Consider the following 17,778-nt stretch of genomic DNA (forward strand, 5'->3'; position numbering starts at 1 on the left):
GGACTGTAAGAGGAGACATTTCCAAACCACCCCTTCCCAGGGGACCAGGGAGTCTCAACATCAGGCCCTGATGCTTGCAGCTTACATGAAGCAACAGCCCAGATTTTTCTGTTAGTCCTTATCCTTTCTGCCCAGGGATTTTTGAAAGGAGTTTACATTAACTGGCTGGAGAGGCTCACATTGCACCTTGGCTGGTGGTCAAGAACACAGCATTGGTGATGGCAGCCTGGCTGTGTCATTATCAGGTAATTCAGCATAGGCCTGATCATAAACAGGCCGAGAAGTAATTTCCAATTTTTTTTGTCCCCCCTGGCAGTTTCAGAAACGAGCAGCAGAATCTGGACCAGGAAACAAGCTGCCTGGGGAGGCAGGCGATGCTTGGAGCATGGGGGTGGGAATGCAAACCCAAGAACAATCCAGTGACTCTTGGGAGGACTAGGAGAGAAAGGAGGATTAGAAAACAAAACGAAAGATATTTCATAACCCTCATACAAGTTAAGGGGAAAATAAAAATAAAAATGTCAGGCCTGACGTTTAGCAACATTTTAGGTCAATGAGTTCTCACAGACCCATTATGTATACATTTCCATTCCAGACAGTAAAGTCAATGAAACATATATTACCCTTGCATATAGCTACTGGGAACATTGCATATGAAACCCATCTCTCTTCAATCTTAATTTTCCCTGGCCTGTGGCACTGGTAACAGTTAATGAGTCGGAGCCCTATTTCACTGATACATTGGCTGGCCTGCAAAGGGGGGGCATTCTTCCCCTTGGGAGGAACAAGTTTACACCAAGAAGGGAAGCGGAGCTGTGGGCACATCGCTGGTGCACACTGCAGGCAGGCATGGGCTTTCTCCTGCTGCTCTCACCTGGCTCCCACCCCTGAGCCACCCTGTCCTGAAGAAGGACTCATGGCACCCTACACCATCCTGGATGCCTAGCCTTTTTTCTGCCTGTGTTAACAACAACCGATGCAGCGGCTCTGAGGCATGGTCTGAGATCAGAGCAAGCCTACAGTAACCCATGCCCACATACTCCCCCTCCACCTGCCAAGGATCTGCAGCTGGCTCCTAAGGCAGAACTGGTGCTTTGTAATGGCAGAGTCAACGGGAGACTGCTGCTCCCTGCACATGTTCAACGGGGAGAATGAGCTGATAAGCAAGAGGAAAAAAAAAAAAAAAAAACAAAAAAAAACAAACTTTTTTTTACCATATGATCCATATCTGCAAAGTTGTTCTGAGGTATTTGGGGTGGATGAGGTCCTTGAACTTTCCTCTCCTTTCCTGCAAATTATTTTGTATAAATAGCTTTTTAAAAGGTGTCTTTTATACAGGGGTGTGTGTTCTGAGGCAGCAGCTGGCACCCCAGGCCCCCCTGCCCTCGCCCCAGGGTGCCGATGGCACAGACAGATGATGCAACCCTGTACCCCATCAGCCCCCTGGAGAGGAAAGCCCCTCATCCCAAAGGATGCCCACAGGAGAACACACTGCAAAGGATGAAGGGGAGGAGAAGAGAACACCCTGAGCACTCCTGGCCCCCACAGGTCCCCTCTGCTCCTGGCAGTCTGGCCCCAGCATGACCACCATGGTGCCACAAGGGAACCTGCTTGCTGCTGGGGGGCCAGCACTGCTGGGGCTGGTGGCAGCTCCCGTTGCCTCACGTGCTGGGGAGAGGGGCCCAGCATCTGCTGCTCTGCTTGTGGAGCAAGTCTGTGGCCACATATATCTTGCTGGGAGACCTGAAATGCCAATGAGCAGAGAGACAAGCAAGCACTGAGGGGGCCCTGGCAGCTGCTGGCAGCTGCCCCAGTATCCCACCACTGAGGCGAGATGAGTTCACAGGGATGGTTTGGATTGCCTTTATTTTTATTTTCCTCATCATTGGTTAAGGCTGAGAGGGTGCACAGCTAACAAAAACCCTTCCCACAGCCAATGTGGGTCCATTACATAAATTCAATTAAACTACAGGGAAGCTTTAATCCTAATTAATTCCAATACAATAGCACCATCTTGCATGACTTGCTAAGGACAATGCTTGGTGCCTGTGGGTTGAATAAGCAGCAAAGAGGTCCAGGAAAGAGACTTAAAAGAGCTGGATAATAATTTTGAGGCCCTGAACAATAGTTTCATCCAATCTTCCTCTCTTGGGGGGTCAAGGGAGCCTGCAGTCAGCAGGGCCAAGACTAAGGGTAAAGGGGAGGGGGGCTGGCTCCCAGCTCCTCTCCTGCCACACGCACGCACACACGCACGCACGCTTTCGGGCATTTTGCTCCAGTAGCTGACTGGACTAACTCCTGAGCTGCTCAGCTGTTTACAGGTGGAAATGGTGGTAGCTGTGAAATGGCCTCGTCTGCTTTGACCCTCTTCTGCTGGGCCGTGGCTCCACACTCAGGGACCTGGGATGCTGGGGCCTAGCGGACAAGACTGGCCAGGGGCTGGAAGAAGCCCCTGGGAGTGGTGGGTTGACCCCATGGCAGGGATCCTTGCAGCCTGACCGGTCACAGCTCTGAGAGGGACACCGAGGGGCAGGTCCCAGTTCTGAAGGCACAGGGGACACCCCTGGGGCATGGATGGGCCATAAGGAAGAAGGCGCTTTGCCGGGAGCCCTTTTTGTGTTAAAGGAAGCAAATCTTTTTCTCAGCACAATATTTTTTCTGAATGAACACAATGTGAAAAAAAAAGGCAGAAAGCTCAATTCCATTTTGAAGACCAGGATTATTCTCTCTCCAAAAGAAAAATGACATCTTCATCATCACATTCAGTAGTTGTTTGGAAAGAAACCAGGCGAGGAGGAGAGAGAGGCAGAGCGAGATGTGCTTGGCAGTCCCACTCCCTCCCCAAATCCCAGATGCCAGCAGCCCTGCCTGGGATGAAGGGGCCGAGCAGTGCTACAGGTTCGGCTTACCTTGGTGGGCTCCTTCAGCACCCCCTCAGGCATCGCTGCCCCGTTCATCTTGGCTATCCTCTGCAGTGTGGCCAGGGCAGCTGCCACATTTCCTGTGGACACATTGTACCGCGCCGACTCCGGGATGAACTGAAAGCAGAGCAGTGTCAGAAAGCCTTTCTGCACCTCTCTGTCCACACATCAGTACTCACAGCTTCCTGAGCTGGAGTAGCCTTTTGCCTGTCCTCCTCCCCAGCCATGCCCTGGGGCACCTCTGCATGTCCCAGCTGCCCATACCCATGTTGGGGGACTCACCCTGCCCAATAAACCCATTGCTTGGTCCAGCTCCCAGGGGGTCTGCTACTGAGCTGTCTGTGGCAAGCACTAATGAGAGGTGGAAGCCAAAGACACAGGTTTAACAAAAACCAAGCCTTAATTAATTGAAATTCTAAAATGGGATGAGGTACATGTTGCTTACTTAAGCAAAAGTCTTGGAACACTCAACAAGGCCATTAAAATAAAGGAAGACACGGATGAAATTTAGAAACCGAAATTCACTCACCACTAGCATTTGCAATGTTCACCCACACCTGGTGCTCTTTCCAAATAAAATATCTTTTTATTAAATGATGGTTTTATTAAATTATAAACAATTACATCTATATCACTGACATATGAATAAAAGACTCCTTTTTTTAAAGGTATTTATGCTGACTGTGTCTTTTTTTTTTCTTCTGGACTAAAAATATTTGCTATCCTTTTTTTCTGGCAAAAATAATCAGGGAAACCAAACGTCAAAGTTATACAAGTGGACATTGCATTTGACTGCCCAGGTAGTACTGCAGATGGACTTGCTCATTCTTTCTTTCAGCTGCAGCAAGGGCTTTCACGTCTGTACGGCTTGCACCAGCCACAGCTTAGCACTGCAGTGCCCATGAGCACTGCAAGTAGGGATTTTCCACATCACTCCCCACAAATAAGACAGTCCTCATGTCTGAGGCTGATATTTCTGAAGTGTGAATAAATCTGGGGAAGCTGCGGTTGACCCTGACACCTATTTGCTCTGGGAACACTTTACTGAGGCTTCTTTCCTCAGCCCTAGCAAATGGGAAGACTGAAGAGGCTGCGCTGTGGCCAACACTAGTCTGAAGGTATTACTTGTGATTTGCACACCCTGCTTAGCCTGTCTTCCTCTCGATGCCTGGCCCATCACCATGGTCCCTGGGTACAGCTGGAAGCCTGGACACTGGAGCTTGCGGTGCTGGAGGGCTACTGCAGGGCAGCAAAGCCAGAGGCTTTACAAAGCAAAGCAAAGCCAAACCATCTCCTGCAGGGTGACATCTCCCCAGCAGCTGGTCTGCAGCCCCGCAGACCTCCCAAGCCCCCCAAGTGAGAGGGCTGTGGTGATGAAAGGAGGACACAAGGACAGCCCCAGGCTTGCAGGAGGTGGAGGGCAATGCCTCTTGGTGTCTGGGGAGACACCAGGTCCAGCGGGGGTGCAGCGGGGAGCGGGGAGAGGAACTCTTCCTACCTTGAACATCAGGATGAGAAGGATGCCAGGGATGGAGGCAATTCTGATCAGCCACCGCCAGCCAACGGTTGGGTTCACCACCGATGCCAGGCCAATGATTAGCAAGGATCCTGCCAACCAAAACACCTTTCCAAGAGAAAGGAAGGGGTTAAAATATGAACACATGGCAACAATTTGTTTATTTTCTTCCCTTCTAGTCTGGTTCCATGGATAGGTGCGGATCTGTGCCAGGGAATGCTGTGGTTCAAACTGAGCCATGCCACGGATGTCTGAGAAGCTGAGTTTGGGGCTGAAGGAAAGAGGGAAAGACAAGGATTTGGGGAGGGATGGCTGAAGATAGTCTTAATTATCTCCAGATGAAAACAGATAACTTGCTGTAGCTACCATTTACTTAAAGTCACTTCTTTTGTCCTTCCAGTCACTTCTCTGCTAACCCTCATGCCCATGAATTTTCCTCCTGTCTAAATCTCTGTAGGGAAGCAGCAGATTTACAAGCACTGAAGGCAAAAATGGGCCAGATTTCCACTGCTGGGAGTTGGTGGGTCTCCAGTAGACTCAATGCCAAGTTATACCAATGGAGAACCTGGCCCCTCGATCTGCAAGTACATTTGTCCCCAAAGTTCACTTGTTGCTGTTAGGAGACACGACTCTTTCCAGGGCACCACCCGAGGGAGCTCAGCCAATGCAAAGCACAAACAAATACAGAAAAGCCACAGCAAGTTCATGAGTAGTCTGTGGGCAGAAATACCAAATTTCTGGGGAGCAATACAAGATTGTTCTTTTTTATAAACCTTTGTGTTTCTGATGACACTTTGGTAATGAAGCCCTGCGATCAAACAGGCAGTAATGAAAAGCAAGTTATCCCTGCCACTAAGACTGTATACAAACACTTTTGGTTCAACAGTCAGATGAATTTGTGTGCTTGATGAGGCCTCCGACGATCATTTGCACATGCAGCAAGTGCCCATTGCAGAAATCCAGATTAAGCAACAACTCGACTCACGCTTGCTGTGGCCTTTGCCTAGCAAGCAGGCACAACGCTTCCAGCATGTCTCAGGTCAAATTTCGGACTATTTATACTAGCCCTGTCCTGTGCAAAGCCCTGTGCCATCCCTGAGCAGGGACAGGGAGAGGTGTAGATCAGGACCACCTCCAGGAATCACCTCTTTAACCACTTGTTATCACCCAGGGTCCAAAGAGAGGAGGGGATGAGCCCAGGCCGGGAGGGGGCCGGTGGTGCCGCTGGCTCCAGTTCCTGCCGGCCCATCGGCGCTGACCCTGTTAGAGCAGGTGGCACTGTTATCGACAGAGCAACCAAGAGGCTGGATGTCAGGCTGTCAGGCATCACTCAAAGTCCTCATGCAATGTTTGGAGCATCCAATTATTTTAGAAGATATTGCCTCTCTTCTGCAGGCAGCTGCCTGTGTACATCTTTAATAACACAGATGCCATGCTCCGGGGTGAAGGAGGCAGTAGGCACTTGCTCAGACCCAGACAAGTGTGAATAGTGTGGGAGAAAGGGTGATGTGCTAGAGACCCGGCTTCCAAACAGCAGTGGGACAAATCTCCCAGGACTCGGAGTCAGAAGAAACAGTAATGTGCTCACTCTTACCTGAGATAAGGGCAACATGTATCCTCGGTATTTGGTGGGCAAAAATTCCGTTTTTATGATAAGCCTGGCAAAAGAGGGAAAAAATGCAGAAATACAGCAACAATGAAAATTTCTATACTAATCAAGGAGCAGTTCAGCTTAGCTCAGTCACTGCTGGATGTTGCTGCCAGTAGACAGAGTGCCATTCCTCCTCCACCACTGAGCACCCAGAGATGGGGGAATCCCTTCTCAATGTGCCTTCCACTCGGGCAGGCACCAAGTTACATGTAAGTGAGATGCATGGCATGAATCCTCTCCAGGCCACAGCTCTAGGATACAGGCAGGTAAACATTGCAGACTGTGCATCAGAAAACCTATGGGAAGGTCTTGTGAGGTGGTTGAGGTGTCACCACAGGCATAGAGTATGTTTGTAGAATTGAACAATTTTTAGTGAATTGGGTTTTTTTCATTAAATAAAAAACCCCATTCTATTCCACTTTTTATCAAATGGTTTGATAGCCCTTAGGGGAGGGCCTGGTGCTGGCATCTCTCAAGCTCACAGGTGTGAATTGTGTTTCCTTGGCTGGCAAAAGAGTGGTGTGGAGAGACCCATGTTGGCTCCTTATAGCTCAGCTATTGAAGAGTTTCATAAAGTGTTCAATTTCCCTCCACCCTCATTAGGCTCATCAGCAGCTTCCATAGCCAGGGAAGGGGGCCCCTCCTGCGAGGGAGGCAGCACCGGGAGCTCGGTGGATGTGGCTCAGGCGCAGGGTGTCTTCCCCTCCTGACAGCACCTATCTCCTTCCTGTCCTTTGCTTTGGCAAAGGTCAACACGACCAGTTTTGGGTTTCCTGCATGGGCAGCAACATGGCTTCAAGGAACCATGAAAGATGCTGAAATGTTGCATTTGTTTCCCTGAGAGAGTTGAAAGGAATAATTTATTTTGCCAGGCTCCTAGTGAAGTGGTTGTTAATATTGTGTGTTTCTCCTCTCCCCCTCCATGTCCTCCTTTCCACCCCAACAGGGCAAAAAGTTTCATTTAAGTGGGAACGTTTTACATCAGTTCAAGAAGAATTTGCTACTTAAGCAGAATTGTTGTGACTTTTTTACAAGGAAGCAGCCTTTGCTCATCTGTTACCTGTCTAATTGTTTTTCTAATATGTGTGCTTAATAATCCCTCTGTCACTAGCTTAACATAAACCAGCTGCCTCCTCTATTCCAGGGCTCGAGAGTCCTTGGGAACTATAATTTAGGTCGATCAACTGGGATTCAGTGAAATTACAGAATGGCATTTTGTTTTAAGGTAATGTGGGAATTTGCTCCGCTTTCCACTTCCAGCCCCCGTGAAGGCCCCTTCCCCACCATCCCCTCCAGGTCGTAGCTCAGCCACAGCTTATCAGGCTCAGTGCGAGGGAGACTGGGCACTCTGCCAGGGTCAGCCAAAATGAGCTGAAGGACTTTTCCTGCTGTAAACCCAGGAACTCAGCCCCTCCGTGGCCGTGGGTACCTTTGCGAACCTTCCCATGAAGGCTGGCTTGCTGCTGCCCATGCCACAAGGCATGAGGCACAGCCTTACCCTTGCGCGTGGCCCGACACGCCACCTCCTACCATGGCCCGCAGGAACACGAACCAGATGTAGGATGGGGCAAATGAGGTCAGCAGGGAGAAATAGGCTGCCCAGAGGAATGAGAGCAGCAGAATCTGCAAAAAGGGAAAAATTAGGGTCATCAAACCACAGGCTCAACCAGCTACATGGGTCCTGTGGGGTTCAGGAAAAGGGTGTGCAGCCCCCAGCGCTCACTCACCTTCCAGCGGCCATACCTGTCGGCCAGGAACCCGAGCACTATGCTGAAGACCATGTAGCCAAAAAACACCATCTAAGGGAAATCGAAACACAGCTGTGGAGGACCCACTCCTGGCGGCAAAGGCCAGCTCTGCTCTTTGAACTGTGGGCGAGCTGAATGCTTGCTGAGCAGCAGGATGAACTGCAGTGCCCAGAACCATCAGCGAGGTGGCTTTCGGCGGTTGACTTCCTCCATGTAAGCACTCACTGCTTCAACCCTCAAAGCTGGGGGCTGGATGGCAAGGACTTCAAATTAAGAATATGGAAGTAAGGGCTTGTTTTGGCATTACAGCTCTGGGCATGGATGTGTGCTCATGTCAGCTTGCTTTCTGGTTTTCTACAGTTGTGGTACTGTTCTTCTCCCTGACAGGAGGCCCTAGGAATTTATTTGGTCCATTGGGAAATGTACTTTACAAAGCCTCTGGTGGTGCCCCTGACAATGACCACATGATGGATGACCTGCATGGGAGGAACACAAGCCACTCACCGTTGTCACTAAAGCCACCTGCCAGTCTTGAAGCTGCCACTCACATCGGATGAGAGGGGACACAACAGCTATCAGCATGATCTCCATGGCTTCAGCCACCTTTGGAAACGAGTGTGCACATTAGCAAGAAGGGAAGCCACAAGGAGCCCACAGGGCAAAGTCCCTCAATCCTACCAAGCCTGCAGCCATGGCAGTCCCACCACGTCGAAAGAGCCCTGTGAAGCCACGGTGCTTCCATAGTGGTCTGAGCCCTGTGCCTGATCAGGAAGATATGAGCACTTGGAAACAGGCAGAGGAGGGGAGAAAAGTGCACCTAGAAAGCAGGTGTCTAGGTACACTGTGTATCTAGGAAGGCTGGAAAGACTCGTCCTTTGCAGAGGAGACTCTTTTACCTAGCTGTGCTAGTGGGAAGACCTTCAACTATCTCTGGAAACCAAGCTGTTTGGTTAGGTACCTGGCTGTGAATTCAAGCATCTAACACTAAGATGACGTCTTAAAACTGGTTTTGATCAAAAACTTAATTGCTCTGTTGGCTGTTTTCCCCAGCAGCTGGCTTCAGTTAAGAAATGAGCCTATTGTTTACACATAGCTGGGGGCTTTTACACCTCAGCTGCAGTGATCCTCATGGATATGTCACCATCGCATCTTTACCCTAGCCTGGCTTCAGGCTTTTGCCCCAGTTCCCAAACCAGATACAGCTGTAACCCAAGACCCTAGCAGTTAGGAAATTTTTCAAGTAGCCAAGGGTGAGAGGACGGCAGCCCTCCCTTGCCAGATTACACAGGGTTTGAGTGCCCTGGGGATGGCACGAAAAATGCCTTCAAGAGGCTGAACCTAACCCTCAGGTGCTATTGAAGATGAGCCCCATCAGTGCTGCCCAGTGGGACAGTGCTCCAGGGCAGGGGCCAGGCCAGCCTGCTCTGGGCCAACCTGCTCAGCTTTTCTCTGAAATAGGTCTGATATCAGTTGTGGCCAGTATCTATTTTGGCCAAAGATGACAACAGTAGAAATCTTGCTTGAGAAGGTATATGTGTGAAAAAAAATGGGCTTCAGTATATGCTCATGGTGCTTATGGTTGTTATTGCACAGTAATAAGGAAAATGAGAAAAGCAGTTTTTCAGGCCAGTGCAGATGGCTGCAGACACCTACCCCAGTGCTGCCCATGATCAAGAAGAGCACGATGTGGAACCTCCCAAACCCAATGGTTTCCACAGCTTCTTCTACCGTAAATGTTTTCTGCCCTGAATGCCAAAGGGAAAGAAAGACAGAGACAAAAAAAAACAAAAACAAAAACAAACAAACAAACAAAAAAAAAAAAAAAAAAAAAAACCCCAAACAACCAAACAAACAAAAAAAACAAAAAAACCCAAACACAAAGAAACAAACCAACCAAACCAAACAAAAAAAAAAATCCAAAACCTGTCAGCAGTGAATTTGCACCTCTTCTTTATGAAATGTCAACGTTTTTCATGGTACTGTGGAACTGCACCAGGAAAATGGCTGGAAATATCTACCAGTTGTGTGTCCACTGACCAGCCCCTGGGCACGCTGGTGGCCGGGCACGTCAGGGGGTTGCTGGAACAGCAGCCAGTGGGGGAGAGGGCAGGCTGGGCATGGAGGAAAGACAGCCTTGTACTCAGTTACCCCACCTGCTTCAGAAACCCATGGCTTGGACTGCATCTGGGCAATCGTCTGCTCATGTCCCCTGCCTAAATTGCCTTGAGGCCCAGTCCCTCTGCACCCCTGGGGTACGGGCCCACTCCCAGTACGGGCACTGTGAGCTGGGGGCTGCCCCAGCCCCAAGCCCTGCAAAATGAGCACAGCCAGGAGCTCTGGGATCAGTTTCATCTCCTAAGTCATTATTCCTGACTTTTCTCCCCCATTTCAGGACCATACAAAGCTTCTCAATATCAGGGCTGGGATGGCTTTATAAACAAACCTGGCAGAAAGCTTTCAGTATATGTATACTTTTAAGCTCTTATTTAGGTAAAGTCAGAGCTACATAAATTTTTCTGTCAGGACATGTATCTCCCAACTAAGTCATCTCAAACCCATCAACATTACCTCTGAAATGGAACAGAACTTCCTGCAGAATTTCAGGAGAAAATTCTTTTTCTTTCGTAAATGCAGGTCTTTTTTTTTCTTTTTTTAATGCCTTTCTACAATTTTTTTCACTTAAAAATGCTTTTGAAATAGAATATGGTGATTTTTTAAAAAATTATCCAAAATAAAAGAATCCTTGAATTACCAACGCAATAAAATGTTTACACAAAGCAGAGGCCTGAGCAAAATCAAGCCAGCCAGCTCTTCCCACCACCATAGCCAGCAGCCTGTTAGCTGTGATGGGCGAGGAGCAGTATGAAGCTGACGTTTGTGGCTCCAGGTACAGAGGTTTTAGGTAGCTGGAGTGCCAGGACTGGGGACCCTCTCTCTACCCTGGCTAAATGAGGACCCAAATTTCTAGCCCTGCCAATACAAACTCACCTTTTGGGGGTTCTTGTCTCTCCGTGTGGATTTCCTCCAAGTCAATAGCATTTTCTGCCTCTTTTGGTGCAGTGGCCATCTCGGCTCCTGCTGGGGTCCACTGTCACTGCCGAGCAAGGCTGGGGTTTAACTGCGAAACCTCTGGAGAATCACAAAACTGTCTGAGCAATAAGCCAGCAAAGCAGCTTCCCATGCTGGGGTGGAAACATTCAGATCTGCTCAAACATGAGTTTGTTTCAGGCAGCTACTGGGATATGTCCCTTCCCATGGTGGTTTTGGTGAAAAATACATAGAAACTTCAGAAGGTAAGTTAGTCAAACTGACAGAGATCAGTCATTGCATTGCACTGGCTGTATTTATGGAAAGTCCAGGGACTACCTTGGGGAAGACTGGAGACCCGCTAACACAAGACGTGTGACAACTTCCCCAGTCTAGAAGTGTGTGAAATGAAGAGGGAGTCAAAAGATGCTGCATCTCCCAGAGCCAAGACATGACAGGACCGGCAGTAAGTTGTCCCTGTTGGAGGCAGAAATTGCCACCCCTCAGGATTTGGTGCTGAGTGGGCCATAGAGGTGCCGCACTCTGTAATTGCTCAGCTTTATGGGAGCACCCACCGAAGCAGAGCTGTGCTAAGGAGCAGGGTGGCCCAGCCTGCTCCCCTACCCCCGGCAGCCCTGGGATGGCATGCCTAGGGAGAGGTAAGCACCAAACTCCTCCTCACCCAGCCTGCACCTTGCCAGCATAGCAGTTCCTGCTGCAAACCTGATCCTCTGCTGCACTAATCCTCATCCTCTCAGGTCAGCAAGAACTCAGCCATGTGTTCTGGATTGCAACACAGGAGAGCTGGCTTCCTCCACTGGTGTTTCTGGTTTCCAGTGCTAGATCCCTTGGCCTGATCGTAGTTGGTTTTCCTGGTCAGAAAAGCTCATCTTAATCCCAGGGCAGGGATTAAGCACACCACTTGCTTTAACCCACAAGCTTTCCTGCCAAGTGCATGCACAGACATTGGAGTGGGGGCTCAATTCATCTTCAGTTTGATGACGCCCTCTCCTTTGGTTACTTCCCTTCACGGGCACTGGACTTGGCCCAGGCAGCATCCACAGCCACCCAGCAGTGACCGGGGAGGCTGCAGTAGGGTGAGAGCTTGAGCAAATTAATGACTGAGAGCATCTAACAAAAGACACAAAATCCCAGCTGAGAGAGGGGGCAGCATGAACACAGACAGCACAGACTTACAGTACTCCCAGGCTGGATATACTGAGGTACAGCTATAAGGAGGTCATTAAGGGCTAATGGCAGATTAGTCCATCAGGTCACATACACTGACTTTGCTGTTACAGATCATTACAGTCCAGCAGCCAAGAGGATGTGTAGGATATTGCTTACAACTGTCTCTCAGCAGTGTCCTGGGAGGCAGCAATAGCTGCCAGCAGCACACGGTGCCCCCAGCTGACCATGCTGGCCACCAGCTAGGGACCATTTCCAAGTGGAACCAGCTCAAGAGCAACCAAACAAGGTGCTTGGAAGGGCCCACGAGAAGAGGTGAAGTTTTACTGTGTGGCTAAACCACGAAGGGCTTTGCAATAACAAAATCTGGGGACCTGTTTTCCCCCTTTTCTGTTCGTTTATGATTAGGGACCTCCAAACACATTCTGCTCTAAGCTGCCACATCATCCCTGTGTCTGGTTAAACAGCCACTCTCCTCCAAAGCCTGCAGTGGGCACAGCCCAGGGCACTGGCAGGCCAGGCTGGGGCATGCCCAGGACAAGGAACAAGCCCTGGGCCCTTGCCCACTCGTCGTGATGCTGGGATACTCTGCTAATTTTTTCTGAGATGTGCTGCAGCATTTCACTGGTGCTCACCTGCTCTGGGCCACGTGCCACAGTTCTGGGAAGTGCTGCAGCTCTTCCAGAAAAGGGAAGGAAACCCTGATCCCTGGCATTGCTGTGCAGAACCCCCGATGAGGCTTGGGTGTTCAGGCAGAAGGGTGCAGTGCCACCTCCAACACCCCACAGTAGCCAAGACACTCCCAGAGGTGTCAGGACAACAGATATCACCTATGGGAGACCCACACTGCTCTCAAATAGCAGTGGGTGAGCAGGTGGGATACCTTCTCTAGCATCTCAAATTACACCAGAAATCTGTGCAGGCACCTGCATCCCCCTCTGTCCAGGTATTGGGGCAGTTGGAGCAAAATTCACTCATCTATAAGCAGACAAGAAGCCACTGTTCAGGCAAGTCCCTAGCACTGTACTCTCTGCTCTAGCACTTATGTTCAAAAGACAGAGATTTACATGCAACACTTCAGTAAACCTTCCAACGATTCCCAAACCCACGGTTCGCTCATCCCAAACCTTTGTAGCCCTGTTTGCCTTGATGGAGTAGCTAGGTCTACTACATCTCTTCAGGGAGTCACAAGTTTCCCGCTATTTGTAAATCCCACTGAAAATAATAAATGCCAATTACATGAACCAAAAGAACAGCAGTGACAAAGTTGCTGCTGGAAGGGAAAATAGTAATCCTCCACCTGAAGGGAACAATCAAGAGTGCAGTGAAACTGCTGCTGGGACCCGGTGGAAGGATGCTGTGACCCTGCACCGGAGGGCTGTGAGGCCGCAAAGGGCACACAATAAGCAATGCTGCACATGAGACCAGCTGGGAATTTTGTCGGTAAAAAAGTCAGAGAGCTTCCACATGTGACATACAAATGATCAGATACTCCCACTATTAAGCCAAAGATTGATTTTATTTTTTTTTTGAGTGAAGCTTTCTTACCTCTGCAGTGTCTCAGGCACCGAGGAGCAGACCTTTCCTCTTTTCTGTCTGTTTCGTTCCCGTCTGTTATTTTCTTTTTACAGTGTTGGCGGTGCTGTGGGTTTGAGATCCAGCTCCTGGGAGTCAGGTTTCCTCCTTGCTGGGCACAGGCGGGTCCCTCTCCACCCACCTCCGCCCCCAGAAGCAGGTGCTGCAGGCGGGGTGCCCCAGTGCCGACCTGTGCTGGTCTCGTGGCACCTACAGGTGTCCACAGGGGCTGCCCACCACAGGTGATGGTGCTTGCCCATCCCTTCTTATGGGGACAACCCCAGGGAGATGGGATGAGGGCACAGGGGAGACATCCTTACTGCAACACCAGCAAGATTTTAGCTGACAGGTGAAAGGGGCAGGTCCTGCAGCACCAGTGCCCATGTAAGGCACTTTGCCATCCCCTGCAAAGCCACGAGCAGTGCCCGGGCACTGCAGCCACCAGCCCCTCCTTAGGCCAGATGAAGCCAAGTCAGGTGCCAGCGCCATGAAAAAAATGAGATCTGTTCACCTGCTTCGTCCTTCTAAATTTCCAAACTGCAGGGCGTATTCACAGCTTAAACTGCCATGAATACTGTGCAGCAAATCTGAGTGCTACAGGTTGTGTCGGCCACTGAATCTGAGCTACAATAGGTATGTGCTCTTGACTAAGAATGTATATGTCAACCTTCACTACTCAAGTGTGTTGACATTGGTGAAGGCCAGTGAAGATGCTGGGATTTTTTTTTGTCTCTCTTTGACAAGGGTTCCCAAAATCCTTCTGTTTTGACATACATACACTGAGCTGGCAGCAATGCTGCAACAGTTTTGTCAAAGTATGTAATTCCCATGCTGAATCTCATGCTTCTAAGCATCAGGAAGACATTTGCCACCAGCCAACATATGTTATTTCACAGCCTTATTTTACATCTTAATAATATCTAATATTCAGCTACAGCCGTTATTAGCATCTGCTGAACAAGATGCATGATCCAGGCTGCCAGACCCATACCATTATGTTTTCATTGCAAAAACTCAGACAGCGTGTGTGCAATCACAGGAGGGTGCAGATGTTTTGGCATTCCAGCTTCCCAGCACAGAAGGGAAAAAAATGACCAAAATACCAGTGAAATTCTCAGCCACAGAGATGTGCTTTCAGGCCCAGGTGTTTGGCACTGAACAAAGGGATACTATGTCTATTACATTTTTTAACTACCTCATGATATTCTAGTTATTTGCCACAGAAATGCAGACTAGTCAGAGTGAAGCATGAATGGAAATGTCTACATCTGTGAAAGTTCGAGGAGAAACAAAAGAGTAAAGGCGAGAAGAAAGGTCTCCATGCTGGCCAAGGACATGATGGAGAGCCATCATATGGGTAAACACTGTGCAAAGTGCTGTTTGCTGCAGGACCCAGAGGATGGGCTCTAAGAAACTGTTGACTCCTGAAGTTTATGAAAGCTCAGTCCAAAAGCTCATCATCACCAGGCCAGAGAATCTACGAGACTGGACAAGGACTTGGTACGAGGGTTTCCTCATCCTCCACATCACCAAAGTCATCCTGGCAGGAGGGCTTGGCCACACACAGCAATGGATCTCATGAGAAGGAATGAAAAATCCAGGACAGAATCAGTGTGAATGACTGAAAACAGTTTGATTGACTTTGTTACCCCTTTCCCTTCTTACATGGTCATTCACTGAGGTTTTTATATAATTTTGTAGGAAATTAATATAAACTCATGTCACCAGCTCTCAGAAACAAACACCCTCCTAACAACAGGGTGAGCTCTGGATCCAGAAGCACCCGTTCCTCCCTGGGCACCGATTCTGAGACCACCCTGGAGGGGCATGCTGAGATCCTGAGTTAGGAAGAGTTCCCAGTTACAAGTCAAACCTCCTCCAGCAATGGGTAAAGTTCAGATAAAGACACTGGGGTGTTGTACCAAGGTCTACTAGTCTGTAACAGTGGTCTCTGCTGGATCTGACCACATCTGGTGGCCACATTCACCAAACCAGCTACAAAACATGGTCCCCTTCAGCTTAGCAGCTGTGCAGGGGAACGAGCAGCCACTGCTCTGCTTCAAAATCCCCCTCATCTTCTGAAGGAAAACCTTTAAAAACAAAGCACTCTCTGGAAGTGAGTGGATTTTTAAAGAAGTCTTAAAACCAACTCAGATGAAAGCCAGGGCTCTCCTCAAAGTATATAAGAACAACCCTGCCTCTCAGCAGTATTTCATCTGAACGTTCCCTGATTGTAAGTGAGCTCAGTCCTCTTGTGGAGTGGGGAAGTGCCATCCCCGTATCACGAATGCTCAAGTGAGCCACGGGTTCTGCTGCGTTATTGAGTTGCGCACAGAAAGGGAGAGCTGAATACAGAATTAAGCCAAATGTTTGAATCTCTGTTCGATACTGTAAATTACAGACCATCTTGTCACCTGCAGCATTCACAGGATAACTTGTTTTTCTTGCTTAAAATGTAAACCTCAGACAAAAAGCAAAACACCAGGAAGCTCTAAAAGGAATGGATATTCTGTTTCAGGTAATCGCCTCCTCAGTTGCATTGCAATCACATGGAAGGGTGCAGTAAAGATAAAATATGTGTTTGTACAGAAAAATCTGTCCGCTATTTCATAAAGCAAATTGTTTTCTCTGTATTTGGTAATGCATCAAACTAGTTTGGCCTTTCTTGCTTCAAGACAGATTTTCTCCTGAGCAGGAGTGCACAAAATAGGCTGGAAGGAAAAAACAAAGGTGGTGTGCATACGCTGAGCAACTGTGACACCAGCTACATTCACATCTGTGTGGTTTTTGTCTGTACCATAGGTTACCCAAGCCCAAAGGACTGGTGGCACAAGGCCACGCATGGGTCATGGACACACTCCTGTGCCCACCTCTTCTCAGCTCCAGCTGCTTGTTCAAACCCAAGCCATTGTTAGAACGGAAAAAGGTTTGTGGCTCTGTTGGTAACCAGTGCCCAACACCAGTATGGCTTCTGGAAACCACAGGGGAAGAAGTGGAACAACTGATTTGCCTGGGGTTGTATTTTCTCCCCATCACTGCAGCAGGAAGGTGGCTTTCAAGCCTGACTACTGCAGACCCACGGCCCGTGATGGCTATTCCACTGTGTGTCCTGCTGGGAACATTCCCAGGTGGGTTTCTTTGGTGGAGCTGGATATCAAGGGTGTGAGGTTTGAAAATAGGTCTTGTTTGGTCACACCCCATGGAAGGGAGCACTGTCCTTCCAAATCCATTGATGTACTATGTTGGGATTTTACATCTTCCGTGGTTAAAAAAAATAGGTGGTTATGATTAACACTATTCAATTTGAAAGATTAGTAGTTCATGAATATTTAGGAAGATCACAGTACATCAGTACTTCAAATTCATCTCAACTGTTTTGATTGCTCTCTTCTTTCTGTTCACTAGGTATTAGCATTTCTACACAGTCTGCTTTAACAACGTATCTTGAAAAATTCAGATCAGGGGGAGACATCTTAAATGTCCAGTGAGAAAAATGTCAATAGAGAGAAATAAATTCGCTGCCAATGAGGAAACTGGCACACTCTTTTGTTTACACAGCTGAAAACTAACACTTTTGTTAAGTGATGATGTGTGGAAACTTCTATAATCCAATGCTGTCAAGCTCTGGAGCAAATCAGATAAAAAGAGGGTTTTAGAAAGCATGTAGAAAATTGCAAGCCTGCAATATGATCTATCTTTGAGCTGGTTTGCATTGTGTGCTGCAATCTTATAAGGGACTTAATCGTTTCATATGATCAACCACAGCTTGAAACAACAGCCAAAACATATTTTCCTTGGAAAGAAATATGCCACAAAGACAAGGCAGTAAATGGAGCGAAACACATGCAAGCTGATTATTAATAACCAATTTAATTCAAAAGCTGCATCTCCTCTTTTCAACCAAGCCGTAGGCAGCTGAACCGATCAAATGCTGAGGACCAGCTACTTGGCAAAGGCATCAGTGGAGATACTCAGACAAGGGTCCAGCCAACCTGGCCAATGTAGTTCAGCTCTCAGCTGATATAGCAGTATATGTGAGTGTAGCTAGGACACTTTCATCTACAGCTGCCATTCTTTCAAGGGCCACATCCCATTCTGTTTCATCCCTTATATCCCACTCACTGGATGAGTTGACCACAAGAAAATAGAGCC

General features: G+C 48.5%; 1 protein-coding gene across 1 annotated transcript; it reads right to left on the bottom strand.

Annotated features, from left to right (window-relative positions):
• Positions 1–1,210: 1,210 nt before the first annotated feature.
• SVOPL (SVOP-like) lies at positions 1,211–10,903 on the bottom strand. Its single transcript, XM_009707952.1, has 9 exons — positions 10,825–10,903; positions 9,490–9,581; positions 8,341–8,439; positions 7,816–7,887; positions 7,587–7,711; positions 6,032–6,095; positions 4,420–4,545; positions 2,910–3,038; positions 1,211–1,288 (listed from the first exon to the last, which is right to left on the bottom strand). Exons 1-9 carry the CDS (start codon positions 10,901–10,903, stop codon positions 1,211–1,213), a joined length of 864 nt encoding a protein of 287 aa, XP_009706254.1.
• Positions 10,904–17,778: the final 6,875 nt, after the last annotated feature.

Source organism: Cariama cristata, unplaced genomic scaffold (genome assembly GCF_000690535.1).
Source record: "Cariama cristata isolate BGI_N322 unplaced genomic scaffold, ASM69053v1 scaffold17039, whole genome shotgun sequence".
Lineage (NCBI taxonomy): Eukaryota > Metazoa > Chordata > Aves > Cariamiformes > Cariamidae > Cariama > Cariama cristata.